Here is a 25784-nt window from a genome sequence, read left to right as displayed (position 1 = left end):
CTTGTCAAAATCGCAGCAAATTCTCTGTAAAATCGTGAGACTTTGAAGTCGCACAAGTGCGAAAGGGGCCTTAACCAGTGTTTCTCAACCTTTTTCCAGTCTGGACGTTCTTGAAAAGTATTTTCAGTCTTAAGGCACCCCTGTCCAAGGCTTGGCTCACATTACTGTGTGTTGTGGAAGATGCGCAAAATCCAGTTTGTTCCTGACACACAGACAAATGCTCTGCTCTTTAGGGGGGGGGGGGCATTCATTTTAAATGATACCCCACACATTGGCAAATGCTTTTGGTGCAGAGCAGTTTTAAAAAAGGGTTGGGGACTTCTTTCCCTGCATTTCTGCAGGTAGGGAAGCCCATTGAAATAAATAGGCTGCCCTACATGCAGCAGGCATCCACACATATGTGAACCAAGGGCTTGTTTACATGTCAGGTTAGAGGGGCAGTAAAACCACATGGTTGAGCTGTTTTTACCACCCCCAACTGCTCCCCCTTGAGCTGTAGAGGCAGCAGCTGGGGTGTACACATGTTGTGGCTGCAGCTGGAGGTATAACCAGTGTGAATGGGGCTGCACTGCAGCCACCTCATTTATGGGCTTAAAACAGGTGGTGAGGAGGCAACATATTGCCTTTTTACCACCTGCCAAATGACTCTGAAAAGCAATCTGAGCATGGATTGCTTTTCAAAGGAGCAGCAGTCTTTGCTGCTATCACAAACAAGCCCTAAAAAAGCAGTTCTGATGGTACAGGAATAGGGGAGTCAGGATTAAATGTAACACACACACATGCAAACACATGTACAAACACACACACACATACAGACAAATGCATACACATGTATACATGCACACATACAGACACATGCGCACACACACATACAAACAAACACATGCACACATGTTTTGTAAGCTCTAACGAGCAGGGCCCTCTGATCCCTCCTGTATTGATTGTATTGTGACTGTACTGTCTTCCCTGATGTAAAGCGCTGCGCAAACTGTTGGCGCTATATAAATCCTGTATAATAATAATAATAATAATAATAATGCACACATATGTATATATGCACACATACAGACAGACACATGTACAGACACACATGTACACCCATACAGATACATTCACACACATAAAGGCACATGTACACACAAGCGCACACACATGTACACACAAACACATGTACACACAAACACATGTACACAGACACACACATGTACAGACATATGTAGACGCATATGTACACATGTACACGCATACATTTACCCACACATGTACACACACACACACAGAGACCTGTATAAAGCCCTTTAAAAAGTTATAGTACATTACCTTTCCTTACACAGCCGGGCACTGTACTGTAGGAGGAGGAGAGAGCACAACACACTCCCCCTCCCTTTACTTTCACTTTTCTGAGGCTGACAGAGATCCCTCACAGTGCCAGGTACAGTTCGGCAGGGGACTGGGAGATCTGGCTCAGCTGACAGCCCTTCTCTATCATGATCCCACGGCACCCCTGAGGACCTCTGGGGGAACCCCAGTGTGCCAAAGAACACCAGTTGAGGAAGGCTGCCCTAAACTATTATGCCCTGTACACACGATCGGTTCGTCTGATGAAAACGGACCGTTTTCATCGGACGAACTGATCGTGTGTGGGCCCCATCACTTTTTTTCCCATCGGTAAAAAAAAAGTAGAACCTGTTTTAAATGTTTTGTATGGTTAAAAAAAACGATAAAAGAAAACGATCGTCTGTGGGGAAATCCATCGGTCAAAAATCCATGCATGCTCAGAATCAAGTCGACGCATGCTCGGAAGCATTGAACTTCATTTCTCTCTGCACATCGTTGTGTTTTACGTCACCGCGTTGGACACGATCAGATTTTTAACCGATGGTTCGCAAGACTGATGAAAGTCAGCTTCATCGGATATCTGATGAAAAAATCCATCGGTTCGTTTTCATCAGACGAACCGATCGTGTGTACAGGGCATTACAGTTTGCCTAGGGTTAGGAATTTATAGGTATTTTATAGGGCCACTCTGCAACCACCCACTACACTTACAATTGGACTATATTTAGGAGTTAAAACCGGCAGAGAGGAGGCGATACAACTCCACACCACCTGTAAAATGCTCTCTGAAGTGTGACCTGAACATGGGTTGCTCTTCAGTGAGCAAAGCAGGAGCAAATAAGACCTATATGTTCTTTTTTTTTCTGATGATTGGGACAAAGTAAGTCATAGAAATCTTTCAAATGCAGAGGTATAGTAATAAAAACATTTATTACAGTGGTTGAAACAGAGCTCCACCCAAAAGAGGAAGTTCTACTTTAAGACCTTCTCCTCTGCTCCTATTTGTAAAAGTTTTTAAGGAGGAGGGGGGAGCGGGTTCCTGATTTTGACGGGTACTCGCTTCCACTTCCACTCTGACTGCCTAGGCAATAAGAAGCGGTAGTTCTCCTTCCCCCCCTCCCTCCCAAAGTCTTCTGGGACACATGACAGGTCCCAGAAGACTGAGTGATCATTCACAGTGCACAGCACAGTGGGCACCTGGCTGTGAGGGAGCAAGCTGTCACAGCCAGTTGTCAATTGTAAAGATGCCGGCGAGAGAAGACACAGGGGAAAAACAGCTGGGGTGAGTGAGTGAGTGAGTGAGTGAGTGAGTGAGTGAAAAACTTGTAAAGCGCAGCACATGCGAACTGAATCGCCTCTGGGCACTGTTTCCATTCCATGGGAAAGGAACCCCCTTGACCTCAGAAGAGATGGGTTTTAATCTTTCTCCTGAAGGCCAAGTGGTCCGACTCCAGTCGGATGGTAGTTGGTAGCGCATTCCACAGCCGAGGTCCTTGGACTGCAAATCTTCGATCTCCTTTGGACTTGTATCTGGCTTTGGGTATTTGGAGTAGGTTTTGATTTGTGGATCGCAGAATGCGATTGGGGTTGTGAGCTTTTATTTTTTTCGCATAGATATTGGGGGGCGTTACCGTGAATACACTTATGCGTTAGGCAGAGAGCCTTGAAAGTGATTCTGTCTTTTACTGGCAACCAATGAAGGGATCTCAGTGAAGGTGAGATTGATTCCCATGGTTTTTTGCCAGTCACTAATCGAGTGGCCGTGTTTTGAACGACTTGCAGACGAGTGATTTGGTATTTGGGGAGTCCTAGATAGAGGGCATTTGTGTAGTCTAGTCTGGAATTGATGATTGTTCCCACAACGACTGCAATGTCCTCTTTCGGGATAAAAGGGGTGAGCCGGCGTAGTAGGCGCAGCAGATGATGGGATCCGCTGACCACAGACCCTATTTGTGCATCCATTGTCATGTAGGAGTCGAAATGACTCAGAGACTTTTGACTTTGGTGCTAGGGGCGATAGTTTTACCCAGAATGGGCGGGGGAGTCCAAGTTGACGCGGGGTGACTTTTTCGGTTTGCGTGAAACAGAAGAAGTTCTGTTTTTGAACCATTGAGTTTAAGATAACTGGATGTCATCCAGCTATCTATTAGAGAGAGGGATTTCTCTAGTCCAAGAGAATGATCCTGTTTGTTGCAGATCCGGAAATACAGTTGAGTGTTGTCTGCATAGGAGTGGTAAAGTAGCTTCTGGTTCCTGATGGATCGTGGGACAGATGAGTGGCTGTTTATTAAAAGTCAGCCGCTACAGTTTTTGTAGCTGCTTCATGTTCTGGAGACTGTGGTCAATCAGACAAGTAGTGGAGAAAAATCTCCCTAATGCGGACACAATTAACAAACCTGACAGTGGGGTAGATTCAGGTAGATTTGCGCATTCTTATGCATGCACAGCGCAGCTCAATTGCTCTACGCCGGAGCAATCGTGTGAGGTTGCCACCTGATTCAGGATGCCTTTTTGCGTAAATTTGCGCCTGCGTAAGGTAAATTTGAGGGCGCAAGCCGGCGCAAGTGAAAGTGAGAGTGCCCCTATGCAAATGATGGGCTGACCGTTCAGCAGTGGCTTACGCCCGGCGTATCCTCGACGGAGCATGCGCAGATCGAACGCTTCCATGTGCGCATGCGTGCAACTGCGCCTGTCCTACTTCCTGGGCTACGCCGGCCCACCTGCTTACGCACAGCAAATAAATAGGGGCAGACATGCGCACGTCCTGCGCAAAATTACATCCTGCTTGTTTCACCCCCCCCCCCCCCCCCCCCCTGAGCAAGGTAATTTTGCCCCAAATTTGCTATGGCACCTCCTCAGAGGGTAAAAAAGAGGAAGAATAATTTTAATTCCACAGAGATGGAGGTCATGCTGGCGGCACTGACTAAGCATAATGCTGCCCTTTATGGTGCCCAGCGGAAAAACACCAGCATAGCCCAAAGGAGGGCAATCTATGAAGCCATCACCCTGGACATAAATGCGATTGGGAATGAGGAGAGGACATGGGAGGAGATTCAGAAGAAACTCAATGACATGAGGCGTCGGGTCCATGACAAACTTGTCCTAATCCGCAAACATGCCAGGGGCACGGGAGGAGGACCAGCCTGCCCATTGCGTTTGACTGCGGAAGGAGGAGGTTATCGCGCAAAGTTTGTGGCAGGAGCAGGTGGAGGGAGTCCCAGGCTCTGACTCCACTGTTGGGGACTTGGGGACAGGTAAGTGTGTTTTATCTCCTATTTGCTGTGTATCATGGGAGGGGGTAGAAGGGAACATGTGACAAGTGTGTGGCTCCACCAACATGTGGTTTTTTGTGTCATCCACAGATGACACAATGGGCCATCGTCGGCTGCAGGGCGACCCACGCCATCCCCACATCATCATGGGGTCCAGTCAGCCCCCATGCAAATACTGGGCATGTTGGTGGAGGAGGAGAGCGCCCATAGGCCATCTATGGAGGAGGAAGTGGTGGAGGAGTCTATTGACCTCCACCTGGAGGACTCCATCTACCTCCAGGAGGATCCCACCATCCCTGACCTCCCCACCACCTCCCCGACCATCATGTCATCCCCCTCCAGTGTCCCTCCCACCATTGTTGCCCCCTCCAGTGTCCCTCCCACCAGTGTCGCCCCCTCCAGTGTCCCTCCCACCAGTGTCGCCCCCTCCAGGCCAGCCCCCTCCCCTTCTTCTCCCTCAGTACGGGCCCCAGCCTCTCCTCCCAGGAAGGCTCTATCTAAAACGAGGGGTGTACCCTCAGGCCTACAAGAAGGGCTGCAGGAGGAACAGGGCCGGCAGACACGCCATATAGGGGCTATGGTGGGAGACTTGAGGCGTGTGGCGGACAGCCTGGCCTCCTCCTCCTCGTCAGTACAGCAGGCCCTCACCCTGCATGCAGAGCTGGGCAAAAAAGACACAGAGAGCCTGGAGGAAGTGAGCTCCAACTGTCTGGCCATGGTCACCTGCATGGTGGAGCAGCAGGGCGCCACAGCATTGCTGACAGTGGAGGTGAGCAGGTTGGCAGGGGCGGTAGAGGCCAACACTGCCGCTGTGCGGGAGGAGGGGAGACTAACCCGGCGGCACCAGCAGCACAATACCACCCGGCAGCTTTGGATGCTGGCACAGACTAACTTTGTCCTCACCGGCCTGGCCAACGCCATGGAGGGCAGGCAGGCACCACCTGCCAGGAGTGACCAAGTAGGGGATGCTGCTCCTCCCCCCCTCCATCCCCACCCCATGCTCCATCCCCACCCCAGGCTCCATCCTCAGCCTAGGCTCCACCACGCCAACTGAGGAGCCAGAGCCGGGGAACCCTTGGCACCAGGATGTCCAAAAGGAAAAGAAGATGATTTTCCTGCGGATCATTTTTTTTTGTGGAATCTCGATTTCTGCTCAGATTATGAGCTTATTTATTTTATTTTTATTATGCTCAGATTATGATTTTTTTTTTTTTTTTTAATGCTCAAAGTTTGAGTTTTCTGGTTTCTTTTGTAGTCCCTACACACGGTGAGGAGTGTATACTACAGTGTGACTGGTGTGTGAATGGGGGGGGGGTGTCACTCCTGCTGGAAAAGGGGTGTCACCCTCTGCCATGTGAAAGGTGTATGAATGTACAGCAACATAATTGGAGCCTTGGCGCGGCGTTGCTGCTCCCTAATACCGTGCGGTATCCTTGGGTCTAATCCAATTTTTGGTGCATGTGGGGTGTGTGTGCTAAGGAACACAGTGGTGTGCACGCGTGCATTCTACTTGTGACATGATTAATGTGTGTGTTTAACGTGCAAAGAGACATTCCACGAGACAACTCCTGACTGCTCCTCCCTCAGTAGACCCGGTAGAGTTTCTTGGGGGGGGATTGTGTGGTTGGGGGGTCAGGTCATCACGTATGTCAATCTCCAGGCCCTTTCTAATGGCGAAGTTGTGCAGAATGCAACATGCACCGATGATCTGGCACACAAAGTTTGGGGAATACAACAGGGTACCCCCAGACTTATCCAGGCATCGGAAACGGGACTTCAGGAGGCCAAAGGTGCGTTCCACCACTGCACGGGTACGTGCGTGTGCTTCATTGTATCTTTCCTCTCCTGCCTGAGGGTTAGGGATGTACCGGGCGAAGCAGGCGGACTTCCACCTGCCTAGCTTCTTGATGACTTGGGACCCCGTGTCGAGAGGCGGCTGAGGCTGCTCCGATGCTAAAGGAGTGACCCGAATACTGAGTGGGATTGAGGTGCAGTCTCCATGGAAGAATCCTCACGTGTTTGATGAACTGGCTGGTGCTGAGTGGTTTGACCAGAAAAGGGAGTATAGGAGTAGAGTCTGATTGTGCTGGTAAATGTAAGAGTAGGCGGTTCAAAACGGTTATTGGGCACCAGTTGTTACCTGTTTTGTATATCCCGATATCTATGCCAGGGCCTGATTGCTGGGTTTTGTACATAGTAAGATGGAGCATGAAGCGGTCTTGATGGCGGACCAAGTGTCATCTGCGCAGAATTTGGCCAGCGGGGCTGCTGTAGGCAAACTCGCTCAGTCGGAGGAAACCATAATATGCCAGGTAGATGGCCGCTTGTATAACCAAGCTAGGGAGGAGGCCAAACGGGGATGTGGCGAGGATGGTGGACATGTCTCTAAATATGGCGCTGGTTATAGGCAGGCGTTTGGTGTTGACGACTGGTTATCGTTTCTGGACTCCGCGTAGGGCAGCTCTGACTGCGTGAGACGTGAAGAGCGAGGGCTTGGCCGGATCTTGTACGGCCAGAAAGTGCTGGACGCCTGCCAGGTAGAGACGGATGGTATTGTAGGACAAGGACTGGCAAGTATGGCAGTAGGAAACGAAGGCCAGTACATGCTTCACGTCTACAGTAGTTTTTCCCGGAGTGGTGCGCCAGAAACTTGCTGAAGGCATCCCAAGCTGCATAGTAGGCTTTAATAGTGTTGCGCGAGAGGGACTGGTTGATCAGCTGGGTCGCTTGCTGTAGGTGCTGTCTTAGTCCAGGGTCAGCCGAGACCAAGGAGGGATAGGGGCTGGAGTTTAATCGGCTCCGGGTCTCTGCTGAAAAAATAAAGTATAATTAAAGTGGGACAAAGCGTCTGCGGGGAGGTTGCACTTGCCGGGGAGGAAGGTACAATGCACGTTAAATTTGTGTTGCAAGGACAGTTACACCAGCCGACGTAGGAAGGACATTATTACGAGGGACCTGGACCTGCCCTTGTTGATAATGTCGGCTGTGGCCTGGTTGTCGGTAGTGAAGGCTACAGTTTGTCCTGCCCACCTGTGATCCCAGAGTTAGGAGGCTGCTACGACTGGGTATAGCTTGAATAAGGAGGAAGTCTGGGTGAAGCCCGCGATCGCTAGTATCTCTGGTGGCCATGGTCCTGCGAACCAGTGGTGGCCAAAAATTGCCGCGAAGCCTGTAGAGGCTGCGGCGTCGGTCACTACTTGTGGGGAGAGGGGTGATACTGACAGTATGAACATGGATATACCGTTCCAATTGGTGAGAAACTCTTCCCACATCGAGAGGTCCGCTAAGGCTGCAGTGTCCAGTTTGACACGAAGGACCGGCCTTGAGGGATGATCCTTATAGCGAAATTGAGCATTCCCAGGAGGGACTGCAGCTGTTTCCTGGTGCAGCCCTGTGTTTGGGTGAAACTTTGGAGGACTGCCCTGATGCGGGTCAGTTTGTCAGGGGGAGGCAGGCTTGCATGGAGGTAGTATTTAGGTTGACTCCAAGGAATGTGATGGAGTGTGCTGGACCTACCACTTTATTTGCCGCAATGGGAAAGTTTAGATTCCTGAGGCCGAGTCTCAACTTATCGAGGTCTTCTGGGGGCGTGTTTAATCAACAAAAAGTCGTCCAAGTAGTGGATGACTTCTTGACACTGGGCTTGGTGCAAGAGTATCCAGGTGAGAGTCTGTGCAAAGGTGTCGAAGAGCCAGGGACTAGACTTGGAGCCGAATTTCAGCTTGGTAGCGAAATAGTATGACTCTCTTCATTTAATGCCGTGCCAGCACCAGAGGGATGGGTGGATAGGCAGGAGTTTGAAGGCGTCTGAGATGTCAGCCTTGGAGAGCCAGGCGCCTGTGCCGGTTTTGATTATGGCTTGGATTGCCATGTCTACGGACGCGTATTTTAGGGAGAACTCCTCCGAGGGGATTAAGGAGTTCAGGCTGGGGGTAGGGGAAGAATGAGGCGCAGACAGATCGTACACCAAACGGACTTTATTTGAGAGAACTTGCCCTTGACAAGTCCAATAGGGCTGACTCTCCACGTGTTGAAGGGGGGCCTAGTGAAGGGGCCTATGATGAAGCCTCGCTCTAGCTCCATCTGCAAGAGCTGGTCTATGGCCTGCTCGTCTGTAGCGGCTAAGCGTAGGTTCCTACACTTGTGAGCTGTGTGGGGCAGGGAAATGAGGCCTGTGTGAAAGCCTGCTGTAAAGCCATGGACGAGGAAGGTGGTGATAGAGGGGGTGGGAGGAAAGGTAGAGCTCCAGCCAGGGGATATTTATACGGCCTAGTCAAGTCTTCTTTTGCTATTTGACTTGGCATAGGGTTCTGGGGTGTGCTCTGTGGCATGTAAGGCAGACATGGAGTAGACGACATTGGCTAAAGTTGCAGGAGCCGTAGTTGAAGTTGTTACAGATGGCCGCTCCCCCTGCCGTCTGTACTGGGCGCCCAAAATTGTCCGCCTGAGTCGTCTGCTGAGTGGCCGGTAGGCCCGGAGCTGCCCTTGAGGTGGAGGGAAGTTCAAACGAGCGACTGTTGGAGGTGTTAGCGCACCATGTGGCGGTGTGAGTGGAGGATTGGCAAATAGCGCATAAGGGTGAGTGCAGGCCTGCGAAGTGACGGCAGAACAATTCGGTGTACATGTGACTCCAATCTGTGGTGGTCTGGATTTGTAACACCCTGCCCGTTGCTTTGGCTGAGAAGGAGCGGTGGTAGTCGTAGAACAAAAAACCTCCGTATTTGTAGCCCAGATTCACCAAGGTGTGGAGGTAAAGGTCCAACTCTTCCCTCCTGTTGGGGAAGGCAGAGCATAGGACATCCCTGAGCATCCCAAAGGCCAACACGAATTCCGGGACAGATAATTTGCGGTTGAGCCTTGGGAGGGAGGCAAGGTTGACGTCCTTGCCGTCCAGGATGTCCTTCCTAATGTTGGCGGGGACCAAGTGTGCTGGGAAGGACTACAGAGCACTTGCCTGCGGGTGTAGCCGGGGGGGGGGGGTTGTCTGCGGTTGGACTGTGGACGGGTCGGGGGTCACCGTGGGCGGGTCGGGGGTGGCCGTAGGTGGGCGAGCCTCCAGAAGTGTAATTCTCACCTGCATGTCTGTGACTGTGGCAAAGAGGGTTGAAATCATGTTGTGGAGTTGGGAAACGTCGGCGGATATGGAGGCCTGCTGGGTACTTGGTCCGGGTGAGGCTGGCGGGACATCGTTTGAGGCTGGAGGCGGAAATAGGAGCCTGAAAAGTTCTGCCTTCCTGGCTGTGGCCGTAAAAAAAGGCACCTGCTTGCGCCTCAACTCTGCCGTCAGCTTGGGGATGGTCCATCCCCTGAAGGAGTGTGAGCTGTCACTCTCTGAAGCGGGGGGCGGTGAGGGAGGGGCAAAAAGGTCTTCGCTGCCGGCCTGAGACATGACTCAGGGTGATTCGTGCCCTGCGTGCAAAGTCTTGTCTTTGAGGTCGGTCGAGCGGAACCTATAGGGGTGAGACGAGAAACGGGGTTGTTTCTGTGTCCTGCGGGGAATGGGGGTTCCCCCCTTTTTTTTTACCTGTAGAAATGAGGTTCAACCTGGTGTGCAGGGAGGAGCTGTTGAGCTTGACTGACTTGTGGAGAAATTACAATATTAGGGACGGGGGGGGGGGGGGGCTAGCTAAGCTTGAATGTCTTTAAGTGAGCGGCGAATGTGGTGGTGCGGCGGTGGTTTTAGTGGCAGAAATGTCCCATGACAGAGGCGTGAAGCGGTGCATTGCGGGTCTGGCCGACAACGCGGGGGTCTGGAGCATGTACTGAAATGTGGGTGACACCGCTGGGGAATGTTCGAGATGAGCCTGCTTGCGAGAGCGTGCATGGGTTGGGCTCTGAACATGTGTCGACGAAATGAGTGACCGAAATTCCCATGATAGAGATTCGAATCGGTGCGGCGTGGTACAACTTGCCGCGTGCGAATTCTGGAGCATGTGCTAAAATGGGGCGTTGTGTTGTGAGTGTGACTAACGAGCACCGGGCTCTGGAGCATGTACTGAAATGGGGCCACGCCGGGCTCAGGCATGTTAGGGAGAAGCTGCACCTGAGAATGTACTCGGATTTAATCAGATGTGTCGCAGCTGGATAAGTGGCAGGAATGTCCCATGACAGAGGTGTAAAGGTGCGTTGCCATGTGGCTTGGCAACTACTCTACGCTCTGGAGCATGTGCTGAAATGGGACCGCTACTGATTAGGGCATGGTGCTGAGGTGGGCCTGCTTATGAATGTGTGGGATGCATGAGGTATGTGAGTGTACTACCCCCTAGTGGAACGTGAACTAATTGACTCTTTTTGTTGTTGTTTTTTCTTTTGCACTATGCCCCTTGTTTGTGCACAAATACAACACCATTTATTAAGTATACAGTGGGGTGATATGCTCTACCTTCTCCTACTGAATGAGTAATATTTTAACTTCATAAAATGGAGTGAAAAATGCAGTGTATGCTTGTACCAGCATGGCTGTGTTCCATGGCATGCTTAGTCAGATACACATTCTAATCCTATCTGTTAGTAATGCACATTAAGCAATTTTCTCTTTTTTCTCTAACACAACGTAATATGTATTGGATTGTTAGTATAGCGGCTCCAACCAAAACTGTCAGTGTATTTTCGTTCAACCAATATAGGTATAATACCATTTATGGGTAAAGTTGATCCAGGGAAAATCCGATTGCCTCTCGGGGGTTCAGGAAGGATTTTTTCCCCCTGCTGTAGCAAATTGGATCATGCTTTGCTGGGGATTTTCACCCTCCTCTGGATCAACTGTGGGTGAAGGATTGTGTATATGGGATTGTATGATTTTTTATTTGTTTTTGGTTGAACTAGATGGATTTGTGTCTTTTTTCAACCTGACTTTGTTACTATGTAACTAAGAGACTTTAGGAACAAGAGGCACAGAATACTGCACTCAGGAGTGCATAACGCACATGGCTCAGGAGAGCACACTGTGCAGTGCTGAGGTGTGTGTATTGGACAGGATACTGAAAAAAATCAGCACAAGGGACAGTACTTACATACCTCCGCCAATGTAACCATCTATTGCTCACCTCTACCCCCCCCCCTCTTTCACACCTCACCTCTGCATCCCTTGTCCACAGCTCACCTATGCTCCCCATCCACATTTCACCCCTTCTTCCTCCCAGTCCGCAGCTGACCCCTTCTTCCCCCCGTCCACAGCACACCTATTTTTCCCCTCGTCTGCAGTTCACCTCTTCTTCCTCCTGTCCACAGCACCCCCCCCCCCATCGACAGCACCCCTCTCCCTCCCCCCAGTTTTCAGCACACCTCTTCTTCCTCTATCTGCAGCATACCTCTTCTTCCCCCAGTCTGCAGCACCCCTCTTCTTCCTCTATCTGCAGAACACCTCTTCTTCCTCCATCTGCAGTACACCTCTTCTTCCCCCCTGTCTGCAGCACACCTCTTCTTCTCCCCCTCTGCAGCTCACCTCTCCTTTCCCCATTTGCAGCACACCACTTCTTCCCCCCGTCTGCAGCTCAGTTCTTCTTCCCCTGTTCACAACATGCCTCTTCTTCCCCTGTCTGCAACACACCTCTTCTTCCCCTGTCTGCAACACACCTCTTCTTCCCCTGTCTGCAACACACCTCTTCTTCCCCTGTCTGCAACACACCTCTTCTTCCCCCATCTGCAGCACACCTCTTTTTCCCCCTGTCCGCAACACACTTCTTCTCTGTGCCCACAGCACACCTCTTCTGAAGTCAAACCGCCCACAGCGCACCTCTTCTCCCCATCTGCAGCTCACCTCTCCTTCCCCTGTTCGCAGTACACCTGCAAACAGCAATTGTCTCACCGTGAACGCCAGATCATGGGCAGTAATTCTAGCACTGAGCCTCCTGTATAAATCTAAAGTGGTAACCTGTAGTAGGCTTTTAAAGTGCCACCTATGGATAGTAACATTTTAAAGCTTGACCTATTTGATATCTATTTACTCTGTGTAATATCACCTTTCATCATCTTATGCTTTATCAGAAGTTGCATTATGTATTGTATTTTTTGACAGAATCTGTTAAAAATAAAGTCAAAACCTTTGTCATGATCCAATCATTATTCAGGCTCAACAAACAGTACAACAGTACATTACAATTTTAAAAAGTGTATTTTTTCCCTAAAAATTTAGTTTGAAAAACTGCTGCGCAAATGCCACGTGCCAAATAAAATTGCAAAAGCTAACAATTTATTCTCTAGGGCCTCTGCTTTAAAAAAAATGTTTTATATATAATGTTTGGGGTTCTAAGAATTTTCTAGCAAAAATACTGTTTGTTACATGTAAAGAAAAAAGTGCCAGAAATGGCCTGGGGGTCAAGTGGTTACAGGTTTTAACATTACAGCAGGGGTAGGCAACCTTTGAGAAATGGAGATCTACTTGAACAACACTGATGAAGTCAAATATCACCGGGCACAGTGTCGCCCCCCCCCCCCCCCCCAAAAAAAAAACAGTAAGACCAACTTTTTTTTACTCAAAACAAAAAAAGGGAATTACAAATGAGTGCAGGGTTTAGGAGTGCGTTTTGCAGAGAATGCAGGGTTCACCAGTGCATTACGCTCAGAATGCAGGGTTCACCAGTGCATTATGCTCAAAATGCAGGGATCTGGAGTGCATTGCGGTCAGAATGCAGGGTTCAGGAGTGTTTTCCCGGTCAGAATGCAGGGTTCAGGAGTGCGTTGCAGGCAGAATACAGGGTTCAGGAGTGCATTGCAGTCAGAATGCAGGGTTCAGGAGTGCATTACGGTCAGAATTGAGGGTTCAGGAGTGCGTTGCGGTCAGAATGGAGGGTTCAGGAGTGCGTTGCGGTCAGAATGCAGGGATCAGGAGTGCGTTGCGGTCAGAATGCAGGGTTCACCAGTGCATTACGCTCAGAATGCAGGGATCTGGAGTCCATTGCGGTCAGAATGCAGGGTTTAGGAGTGTTTTCCCGGTCAGAATGCAGGGTTCAGGAGTGCGTTGCAGGCAGAATACAGGGTTCAGGAGTGCATTGCGGTCAGAATGCAGGGTTCAGGAGTGCATTACGGTCAGAATGGAGGGTTCAGGAGTGCGTTGCAGTCAGAATGCAGGGATCAGGAGTGCGTTGCGGTCAGAATGCAGGGATCAGGAGTGCATTGCGGTCAGAATGCAGGGTCCAGGGGTGTTTTCCCGGTCAGAATGCAGGGTTCAGGAGTGCGTTGCAGGCAGAATACAGGGTTCAGGAGTGCATTGCGGTCAGAATGCAGGGTTCAGGAGTGCATTACGATCAGAATGGAGGGTTCAGGAGTGCGTTGCGGTCAGAATGGAGGGTTCAGGAGTGCGTTGCGGTCAAAATGGAGGGTTCAGGAGTGCGTTGCGGTCAGAATGCAGGGATCAGGAGTGCGTTGCGGTCAGAATGCAGGGATCAGGAGTTGCGTTACGGTCAGAATGCAGGTTTCAGAAGTGCGTTGCAGTCAGAATGCAGAGTTCAGAAGTGTGTTGCAGTCACAATGCAAGGTTCGAGAGTGCGTCACGGTCAGAATGCAAGGTTCGGGAGTGTGTCACGGTCAGAATGTAGGGTTAAGGATTGCGTTGCGGTCAAAATGCAGGGTTCAGGAGTGCGTTGCGGTCAGAATGCAGGGTTCAGTGTGGTTCCACTTAGTAGAGCTCCATGGTGCTATTCAGCCCTCCCTACAAGTATCAAACGTCATCCCCTGATAGGCAATTCCACAAAAATCTGTGCCCTCCTCATCTCCTAAACATCTCTCTCTTCTCAAAACTCCCCTCTGTGCCCCATACTGGGAAACCCCCATTTTGCACCAGGTCTGCGCGATACAGTCTTTCAGGATCAAAGCGACACCGGCCTCTACCAAGCCTCCCACTTTAACAAGGGAGATGTTGGAAGTCGATTACAGAACTCTCAGACCCTATGGGCCTGTTCCGCTTGGACTTCCAAAGATGGCTTCAGCTATGCCACTTCCTGAGTGCCATACAGCCAGTTCAGGAGTGTATTGCGTGCAGAATGCAGGGTTCAGGAGTGCCTTGCGGTCAGAATGCAAAGTTCAGGTGTGTGTTGCGGTCAGAATGCAGGGATCAGGAGTGCGTTGTGGTTAGAATGCAGGGTTTAGGAGTGCATTGCGGTCAGAATGCAGGGTTCAGGAGTGCGTTGTGGTCAGAATGCAGGGATTGGAGAGGGGGGTGATGTGAAGGGTGGTAGAGGACACGGCTATGGGAATGATCTTGCCCATAACCGTGTCCTCATCCTCTTTTCACACCCCACAAACAGTGGTGTCTTCTGCCACCCATTTCCCCTATAGCAGAAACCCCCCCTTTCCCTTTTCTTTCATAGCACAATGTCCTACCTGTTCCCACAGTGGATACCAGGAGGCAGCACAGTTCTGGGCAGAGGGACAGGAGCTGGCAGAGTGACTTTTTGTATTAGCAAGCTGATTATTGGTTGCTAAGGACCACCCTGTTTGCTAGCAACCAATAACCAGCGGTTTAACAATCACCGCTCTTTATCCTAAGCTGTGCTTCGTCCCGGTCTCCGCTGTTCACTGATCACAGCAGCGGAGGAGGATGGGGGCGGGTGATGGAGAGAGACACCGGGACATAGATGGCGCAGCACAGCCACGGAGGAGGCTGGAAGGGGAGACAAGGACTGGCACATAGAAGGCGGGTGTCTGGGGTGCAGGAACCTGTTCGCAGTCCATCCTTCACCTACCGGCGGTCGACAGGTGGACCGCGATTGAAGGGTTGCCGACCCCCGCATTACAGTACTAAACATCAAGGAGTATCCAGTACTTTTACATTATTTGCAAACAAAATGAAGGAAGCTGATTCTTCTGCTCAGCAAAGTATAAAGATTTGTATTTTTTCGTTTCAGCTCCACACCAACGACAAGCACGGTTAACCTCTTCACAGTCTCAGCCTAATCTCACCACTTGCTATCCAACACATAATATTCGTATTCGGAGTTCACTCAGGTAACAGATAATTACTGCATGAAGTGGGGCGAATCAGTTCTGGCTATTTTCAAAGCTAATAGGGCATGGGAATGTGGAAACTGTCATTGGAGGCATGTGCCAATAATTTTTTTTTTAAATTGTACAGTAGGGATTGCATACTTCTTTTAATCTGATTTCGAAAACAAGATGGGATAAACACTAATCCTTTCAATTATATGCCTGGGAGATACAGATAAAATGGATCAGGATAGCTGCTGTGCCAATGTGGACACCCCAGCAACACTGTATTCCCATACCGTGTTGATGGGAGTTCCATATGAAAGGTATTATGCGTAGCAGAGAATTGTGGACCAAATGTTTTATTAGAGTCAAGCACCATGGAACAAGTTAGACCTGGAAGCTGGATTTGCAGAAAAGAAACCACATTGGAAGAGGCAAGAAAAAGACAGGGAGAGAGATGACTTTATTAGGACAAGATTAAAAACACTTAAGAGATAAGAGAAGATGCATGCTCATCAAAGTAAAGTGCAGTCCTGGCATTCCACATGGCTCTGCGGGTCCCACCGATGTTCCAGATAGCTGGAAAGGATTAAGGCAGCTGGCTGGAATGGATCGCAGTGTTTCTCCAGGAGCAAGGAACCAGGAAGCGCCACAGAGCCATGTGGGAGGCCAGGACTGCACTTGATTTTAACGAACATGCATCTTCTATCATCTTGTAAGTGTTTTTAATTTTATCCTATTAAAGTCATAATTTTAATACTACGCTCAGGTCGGCATCTCCCCCTCCCTGTTTTCCCCTTACATGTCTTGCAGAGTTCTGGTCACACTGTGAAGGATTTCTGCCTTCCTTTGTAACCCTTTATACCCTTTTCTTTTCCAACCATGTAACCTATGTATACATCACTATCCAGCTATTACAGCCACAAAGTATACCACTAAGGCCGGGTACACACGGACAAACATGTACGGTGAAAGCGGTCCGTCGGACCGTTTTCACCGTACATGTCTGCCAGAGGGCTTCTGTACGATGGTTGTACACACCATCGTACAGAAGTCCGCGCGTAAACAATACGCGGGGCGTGTCCGCGGTGTCGCCGCGCCGATGACGCGGTGTCGCCGCGACAATGACGCGTCGACGTGGGTGGCCTGCCTTTAAAATGCTTCCACGCATGCGTCGAAGTCATTCGACGCATGCGAGGGACGGCGGGCGCCTGGACATGTACGGTAGGTCTGTACTGACGACCGTACATGTCCGAGCGGGCAGGATTCCAGCGGACTGTTTTAAAACAAGTCCAGGAATATTTGTCCGCTGAGAAAAGGCCCGGCGGGCAAATGTTTGCTGGAATTCGGCCCGCTCGCGCCCACACACGACCAAACATGTCTGCTGAAACTGGCCCACGGACCAGTTTCAGCAGACATGTTTGGTCGTGAGTACGGGGCCTAAGTATTACTTCATTTGGAGCGCCAGATAAACACTGACTATGCTGCTAACATTGGAAGAGGCAAGACCTAGGAACTGGAACAATATTACACTGGAGTGAGTCAGGACAGGCCAAGACAGGCCAGAATTTAAAAATGGTCCCACATGAGAGTCTAGAAGCCAGCTGGTAGCCAGCCATTGGCTACCTCGTAGAAGACCTGAAGTGCAGAACTATATGTTTTCTACCGAGCGCTTGGGTTTGGCACATTACGGATCTGGTGGACAGATTACTGGGAGGGGCTAGGGAAGACCCAGCTGTCATGGTGCACGTTGGCACCAATGACAAAGTCAGAAGCAGATGGAGTCTCCTAAAGAACAATTTTAGGGACATGGGAGATAAATTGAGAAAAAGGACCTCCAAGATAGTATTCTCAGGAATACTACCTGTACATCGAGCCACACCAGAAAGGCAGAGGGAGATTAGGGAAGTAAACAAGTGGCTGAGAAGCTGGTGTAGTAAGGAGAGGTTTGGGTTCCTGGAGGACTGGGCTGACTTCTCATTCGATTACCAGTACTATAGAAGGGACGGACTGCACCTAAACGAGGAGGGTGCAGATAAACTGGGAATGAATCTTCAAGTTAGACCTGGAAGCTGGATTTGCAGAAAAGAAACCACATTGGAAGAGGCAAGGAAAAAACAGGGAGGGAGATGACTTTATTAGAACAAGAAGTTAGAGGGGTTTTTAAACTTGGCGATGGGGGGAAGGTCCAGAGGTAGAGATAGTCAGCACGGAACATATTCCAGAGGGTAGTATTGGGGGCATTAGTGGTAGGGTGACCAAAGCACATAAACCCAAGGTAAGTATAGTGGGAAGTCCTAGTTGCAATCTCTGAACACACAATAAAAAGGATAGTATGCGACTGGTCTAAACTACGTAGCGTGTTCACCAATGCCAGGAGCCTGGCGGACAACATGGGTGAACTAGAGATACTGTTGTATGAGGAGGATTTAGATTTTGTGGGAATTTCAGAGACCTGGTTCAACAGATCTCATGATTGGTTGGCAACCATTCAAGGGTATACTCTTTATCATGTGTGGTGTGTTAATTGCGCTCCCCTACTTTTATCCTTTATTTATCACCACCTGTCACTAGGTGCTGATTAAGTTATTAATCGTCAACACACAACACCTCTATTACAATAAACGTAATGTGCTAAAATTCTTCTCATAGAGAACCTATGTGCAATTTGCGTGGATCTATCTATGCGATTGACATATTACTCATATAGGGCCTTATCCACAAAAGGGATACGCCGGCGTATCTACTGATACGCCGTCGTATCCCTGTTTCTATCTATTGAATTGATCCACAGAATCAGTTTCACATAGATAGGCAGAAGATCCGACATGTGTAAGGGACTTACACTGTCGGATCTTAGGATGCAGTACCACAGCCGCCGCTGGGGGCATTTGTCGTCGAAATCCAGCATCGGGTATGCAAATTAGCACTGAGATCCACAAGGCTTTTACGCTTTGTTTTTTCTCCGTAAGTATTAGTTTGCCGTCGCAAAATTAGGGCTGCTTTTACAAGGCCTAAACTGTTTACACCTTGTAAAAGTAGACCCGCGTCGCTGTAATTTTTTTTTTTTTTTTTTTTCCCGCCGCAACTCGTTTTTTCGCGATTCTCAAAACCCGGCGCAACGTAAAACGGCGCAAAGCACGTCGGGAAAATGACGTTGGGAGCATGCGCAGTACGTCCAGCGCGGGAGCGCGCCTAATTTAAATGGGACTCGCCACATTAAATTAGGAACGCCTTGCGCCGGACGGATTTAAGTTACACCGCTCAAAATTTCTAGGTAAGTGCTTTGTGGATCGGGCACTTAGGTAGAGATTTTGCGGCGGTGTAACTTAAATCCGAATATTTAAGTTACACCCGCTCGTTGTGGATCAGGCCCATAGTGCTTCAGTAACCTCATCCAATATGTTGAAGGTGACTGCCCTTCCAAGGCAAACAAGTATTTATGCAAAAAACAGAAAAAAAATATATATATATGTGTATAATAAAGAACAATATATATGGTAGAGACAATATATATATATAAATATATGTATATGACAGTTCGATGGAGGATTACAAAGTATATCCTCTATTCATTAAAGTCCCAATGTGCTGATTAAATATTCATTTAAGTGCTTCTCCCGTGGATTTATGATATAGCGATTATGACACCACTTGCTGTGATATTCCCGTCACCACTAGAAATGGCCACTCACCAGATCTCAATCAATCAAAATGCCTTTGGTTCATTCCCAGGATAACCACTCATTTTACACGTCTGTTCACCAATCGCCAGGTACCTTGGATATGCCAGTGGGGTCTCTATCTCTCCTACAATGGCTCATAAAAAAGAGGAGTGCCCCTCATAGTGTAGTACGTAAAACATTTATTGGCTACTTAAAATCAAACAAACATTGCACTCACATTTAAATGTGCCCATATGCCGGCACCAAGCTTCTCCAACCATATGTGCAAAGCCAAGCCAAGATTGAAGGTAAAGGTTATTCTTCTCAGGTTCCCCCAGCGTCCACCTCACGGTCAGCGCGCAGTTCTGTGGGTATCAGCAGCCTATACGCGTTTCGCAATCAATGTTGTATCCTCTGACGGACCAGTTTCAGCAGACATATTCGGTCGTGTGTACGGCCGACCGGACAATTGTCCGGCGGATCGGACAGTTTCCAGCGGACAAATGTTTCTTAGCATGCTAAGAAACATGTCTGCTGGAAGCCTGTCCGTCGGACATGTTCGGTCGTCTGTAGCCCTCGCATGCGTCAAAGTGATTCGACGCATGCGTGGAAGCATTGACCTTCACCTTCGTGCACGTCGCCGCGTCATCGTTGCGGCGCCGGCGCGGCCACATCACCGCGTATCGTGTCCGTGCGGATTTCTGTCTGATGGTGTGTACAACCAGCAGACAGAAACCCAGCAGCGGACGCAGCGGACAGATCCGCTGGTGTGTACGAGGCCTAAGGCTAGCCAGTTGCTAAATGTCTTGCAGTACAATTTAATGGGTCATATGATAGATGCGCCAACTAGAAATAAAGCGTTACTGGATCTACCGATTACCAACAATACAGACCTGATCACAGATGTGGAAATTTAGGTGACAGCGATCACAGGTCAATTGGCTTCAGTATAAATCACACTTTTAGAATGTTTATACTGAAATATTAAAATAGTATTGTATTTATGGAAATATGTAAATCTTGTTTTTGGGAGATTTACAACTTCCTACAATATCAAACAAGAAATTCGAAGTTCTTTGATCCATGCTAGTTAGAAGAAAAGTAACACAAATTAATATTTAAAATATATATATTTATTAACTAAAGATACAATGCAAAATTAAAATCAGGTATATTTTGTGATAAAACAAATCATTTATATACTTCTACAATCAGAGATAAATGGGAATTAATGTTCAGATAATATTCACATTTCTATGCAAACTCTTTCAAGATATATTCACAGTTCTTGTATTTAAATAATACTTGTACATTTAAAACCACTGGACACCTGGCTCACCATGTCGACTAATCTTAGGAAATGTAATAGAGCAATCTCTTTCAGAGAAACCCCAATGAAATTGTTCGCCAGATGGTACCTTACCCCGTCTACAGGGCAGGACTTAGGGTGGTGGGGGCCCCTGGGCTTGAGTGTTGAAGGGGCCCCCTGGAGCCGAGAATTGGGGGGGATCGAAGTTGTTGAGCGGGGGTGGCGAATTGAAGTTGTTGAGCGGGGGGGAGCGCATTAAAGTTGTTGAGCGGGGGGGGGATTTTGCAGTTGTTGAGGGGGGGGGGGGTGCCTCTCACCTGTGCCAACAGCCGGGGCCACAGACTGTCATTAGCCCGGCTCTCGGCTATCTTCCCTTCAGCAGCCACAGTCCTCCACACACCACTCCGGTTCCTCCTGCTTCCGTGCTGCCTCCTCTTGCAGTGCGGGAAAATTAACCCTTTTGCGGGACTGCGGGAAGAAGCTGTCTGTGCGGGAAAGTCCCACAGAATCCGTGCGTGTTGGGAGGTATGCGCAGGGCCGCCATCAGGAATTTTGGGGCCCCTTGCACAGCTTAAGGCATGGGCCCCCTGAAGCAGAGAACCTAGGGGGGGTGGGGGTGCTGCCGCCTGAAATTGACAAGCGTGGGGGCTGCCGCAAATTGAGAAGCGGGGGGGCCTTTACAAAAAAAAGAAGAAAACAAATATATATAAATATATGTAGCCAGCCGGGGCCCTGGGGACCTCTGGGCCTTTTAATAAAAAGAAAAAATAAACCTCTGGGCCCTTTAATAATAATAAAAAAAAACATTTATAAAAAATACATAAAAAAAGGGAGGTTGCCAAACCCGGGGGCCCTGGGGACCTCTGGGCCCCTGGGAACCTCTGGGCCTTTTAATAAAAAATAAAAAAATAAACAAAAATAAAAAAATAAACATTTATAAAAAAAATAAAAAAGGGGGGGTTGCCACATGGGGCCCTGGGGACCTCTGAGCCCTTTAATAAAAAAATATATATATATATATAAAAAAAATGTAATTTTTTTTATAAAAAAATAAAAAAGGTGGGTTGCCATCCGGGGGCCCTGGAGACCCTTGGGCCCTTTAATAATAATAATAAAATATATATATATATACATATATATATATTATATATATATAAAAAAAACATTTTTTTACAAAAAATAAATAAAAAAAAGGGGGGTTGCCATCCGGGGCCCTGGAGACCCCTGGGCCCTATAATAATAATAATAAAATATATATATATATATATATATATATATATATATATATATATATAATATTATATATATAAAAATAAAAAATATATAAAAAAAAACATTTTTTTACAAAAAATAAATAAAAAAAAGGGGGGTTGCCGTCCGGGGCCCTGGGGGCCTCCGGACCCCTAAAAAAAAAAAAAAAAAAAAAAAAAAAATTTTTTTTTTTTTTTTTTTTTTTTAAAGGGGGCCCCCTATTGGGTGGGGCCCCTGGGCTTGAGCCCAGTCAAGGCCAATGGTAAGTCCGGCCCTGCCCGTCTAAGATTCACACCTTTTACCCTACACTCTCTCCATATTGCTTCAGGGGCTGTCAGACAGAGGGCACACTGCTTCACCTATTTTGGAACTGCCCACGCTTGTCCCCCCTGTGGCTGGAAGCAGCCAACAGATTTTAAAGATCTTCCAAACATAGATTCCTTCTCACGCCTCAAATTTGCCTCCTCTATGACAACATCCCTGATGTGCCCCTTCCATGTTCTAGACTTTTCCATTCACTCTGTAGCTCTATTCAGTGGATGATTGCATTTAACTGGAGATCTGATGTTATATCATGGCCTCAGGTACTTGATAGGATGGATCTCGTGATGCTCACTGAGAGAATCTACCATGTTCTCAATGATAGCCGTCACATCTTTGAAACAAAATGGGCATACTGGTCACTCCCTGATTGAGTGTACCATTCCCTCTATAGATATAACCATGTTCCATATTGCTGATTGGTTAGTCTAAGCCTCAACATAGCACCGATATGATTACCCATCATTGACCATTCTATGTATCTTCATTTGTGTACTTCTATGATGTTCTTTTTCCACAACTTACATGTACTAACGTTGCTTGTATGCGATTTATTGTTCTACAATAAAAACTTTTGTAAACAAAAAAAAATAAAACTTGGTAACTCTGAGAGCCGGTTCACACTGGGGCAGCACGACTTCGGGGGTGACTCGGCCAGGCGACCTGAAGACGACTTCTAAGGCGACTTGCAAAATGACTTCTGTATAGAAGTCAATGCAAATCGCCCCGAGTCGCCTCCGAAGTCGTACAAGAACCTTTTTCTAAGTCGGAGCGACTTGCGTCGCTCCTATTAGAACGGTTCTATTGACTACAATGGGACGCGACTTGTCAGGCGGCTGTGTCGCCTGACGAGTCGCCCCAGTGTGAACCGGGTCTTAGTGAGATGCCTTTCCGTTACTTCACAGAAGGTGTAAACAAATTTTGTTTATCTTAGCTATGGTATTTCATTCTCAAAACTCCTCACTTAGGCCCCGTACACACGAGGGGATCTCCGCTGGAAACGGTCCGCCGGACCGTTACCAGCGGAGATTCCTCCTCCGGATTTGGATCCGATGGCTTGTACTCGCCATCGGATCAAAATCCGCGCGGAATTCATCTGCGGTGACGTGTCGCGCCGTCGCCGCGATGATGACGCGGCGACGTGCGCGACGCTGGAATGTAAGTACTTCCACGCATGCGTCGAATCATTACGACGCATGCGAGGGAGGGGAGCGGACGGATTGATCCGGTGAGTCTGTACAGACCACCGGATCAATCCGCTGGACCAGATTCAAGCGGATAAATTTCTTAGCATGCTAAGAAATTTATATCCGCTTGAAATCGATCCGGCCGAGAAATCTCCGCGGATAAATATCCGCTAGGCCATACAGACGACCGGATTTGTCCGCTGGAACTGATCCGCGGTGTGACGGTATCGGTATGATATCCCCGTCAACGTTCCCTTCTTCCCATAACGACAATCACCCCAATATTCCACGAGGAGGGATATCCCTGGAATCGCCCAGAAAGCCACACATGAGACCAGCTTACTGCTTGAACAACACAGAGTTTTAATCATAAGAAACCAGAGCTTATATGTGGTTACAACCGTTACAATGACAAATCTCCGCCCCCCCTCACACAGTGGGGGGTCTTCAATACAGCTCCTTTGAAATAAAGATATTTCTTTGAACTAGTCAGTATCTAGCCGGTTCGGCACCGCATATAGAGAGATAATTATCACAAGGAAGCAATCAGCATAATTAACACAAGCCACTTATCTAATCACAGTAACCAGTAAACACAGGGCTAGAACAATTAACATTTGAAACAGCACTGGCTGCAGAAGAGTAACTACAATTAACAGCCTTAAACAAGCAGGGAGGATTAAACTGAAGCATATAGGTAAAAAGTCCATCACAATGGCCCCCCTTCTTCTCCCTGCTCCGGAAAAGCCGGTTGGACCTCTCCTGGTCCAATAGGGTTGACGGGTTCAGAGCTTTTAGTCCGAGGTTAACTCCGTTTGGCATGACTGACCTCCCTTGGCAACTGCTTCAGACTCAGGTATGCCACCGGGTCGTCAGATCACGCCGGTCAGTCCCCAAGTCTTTGTGCGATCTGCAAAGTCACCAGAAGTCAGTGTGAAGACGGCGAATGGGTCTGTGCGCTGCCGTCTAGGTGTCCCGCTATGGGAGGGGGCAGGTTATGGCTCTGAAGTGACAATCACAGGAGATTCATAAAAAGAAAAAGTTATATTTGTTGAAATGCTGTAGCACTGGTGCTCAGAGTCCGGGGGGGGGGGGGGGGAGGGGACTCAGAGCCCCATAAGGTCAGCCACCCCCTGCTCCCTCCGCAGCCGCCGGTTCTCCTCTTTGAGCCTCTCCAGCTCCATCTCCAGTTCATGGAGCCTGGGGGGGTCAGCCCGCTGTGACCTCAGGTGGTTGTTCTCCTCCTCCATGCGGCTTATGCACTCCTCCAGCTCTATGTACTCACGGATCAGATCCTGCTTGCTCATGTCTTGCAGGCTCTCCACGTGGTCCTTCATCATCAGGAACTGGGTGGTGGTGTAAGGGGCCACCGGTGGGCCCTTGGCGAACATCTCGGCCCGCATCTGGGACGCCCGCTGCGACTCCCTCTCCTCCAGTCGCTTCTTCTCCTCCCAGGTCCGCTGGTTATATGACTTCCAGGACCTCTTCTTCTTGGAGGGTAGCTGGCGGTGCCTCTTTCTGCCCAGCTCCCTCCAAGGCCCCTCCGGCTCATGGCGGTCGCCCATGACCAGCTGACAATGGTGTTCCCTGTTGTCCGTAATAACAGATTGTACCATGAGGGCTTCGTAAGGGGTGCCCAATGGTTCTTCCTGACCCAGCTCCTGGAGATCCCAAGCCGAGTCTACACAATGGGCTGCTGCTGGTGGGCGGTACCCAGGTTGAGACCAATTTGACCTGGTGTTGTCATTCATGGGGCAATTCTGCTTGAAGTGACCCAGCTGTTTGCACCGGAAGCAGCGTTGTTCATTGTCCTCCTGGCGTGGATAGCGAGGGCTAGATGTCACCGGTCTGTTAGGCGGTTGGTATCTAGCGGCTGGTGGGTGTGAGGGCGCCGTTGGTTGTGGAGGTTGTACCCGTGGTGTGACCTGGTTTGTCTTGCGAGTATCCGCATATTCATCCGCCAACTTCGCGGCCTCTGGTAGAGTCATGGGCCTGCGATCTCTCACCCAATCTTTGACGTCCGTCTGGATGTGATTGTAAAATTGCTCCAGGAGCATTAGTTGCAAAATGTCCTCTGCGGTGGTGGCCTGGCTGCTGTTAACCCAGTTAGAGGCCGACAGGGACAGCTGGCATGCCCATTCTGCGTAAGAGTCTTTCGTGGTTTTGCGTGAGTCCCTGAACTTCTGTCGGTGGGACTCTGGGGTTACTGCATAACGAGCTAGGAGCGCTTCTTTAACCCGGGCGTAGCTATGGATATCCTGATCTGGCACGGTCCGGAAAGCATCAGAAGCTTTGCCTGACAGTTTGCCTGACAATATTGCAACCCACTCTCTTCTAGCAATTCGGTGCAGGTTACATTGTCGCTCAAAATCCGCCAGGAAGTTATCAATCTCACAGTCCTTTTCATCAAAAGCTTTAAAAGCGCTAAACGGAATCTTCCTTGCGTCTGCTGTGCTGTACTCACTGTTCGGAGAAGGTGCGGCTGCTTGTTGGACTGCTGCCAGTTTTAACTGTA

At 48.9% G+C, this 25784-nt stretch overlaps 1 protein-coding gene across 1 annotated transcript in view; it reads left to right on the top strand.

Moving 5' to 3' along the window:
• The window catches only part of LOC120911917 (FYN-binding protein 1-like), a 274505-nt gene that overhangs the window by 110080 nt on the left and 138641 nt on the right, over nucleotides 1-25784 (top strand). Inside the window, exon 3 of the mRNA XM_040322563.1 lies at nucleotides 15455-15554. Coding sequence (XP_040178497.1) covers nucleotides 15455-15554 — 100 coding nt within the window. The remainder of the gene's footprint in view (nucleotides 1-15454; nucleotides 15555-25784) is intronic.

The sequence above is a fragment of the Rana temporaria genome, chromosome 1 (assembly GCF_905171775.1).
Source record: "Rana temporaria chromosome 1, aRanTem1.1, whole genome shotgun sequence".
Classification (NCBI taxonomy): Eukaryota; Metazoa; Chordata; class Amphibia; order Anura; family Ranidae; genus Rana; species Rana temporaria.
This window is presented reverse-complemented; position numbering and strand designations above follow the sequence as displayed.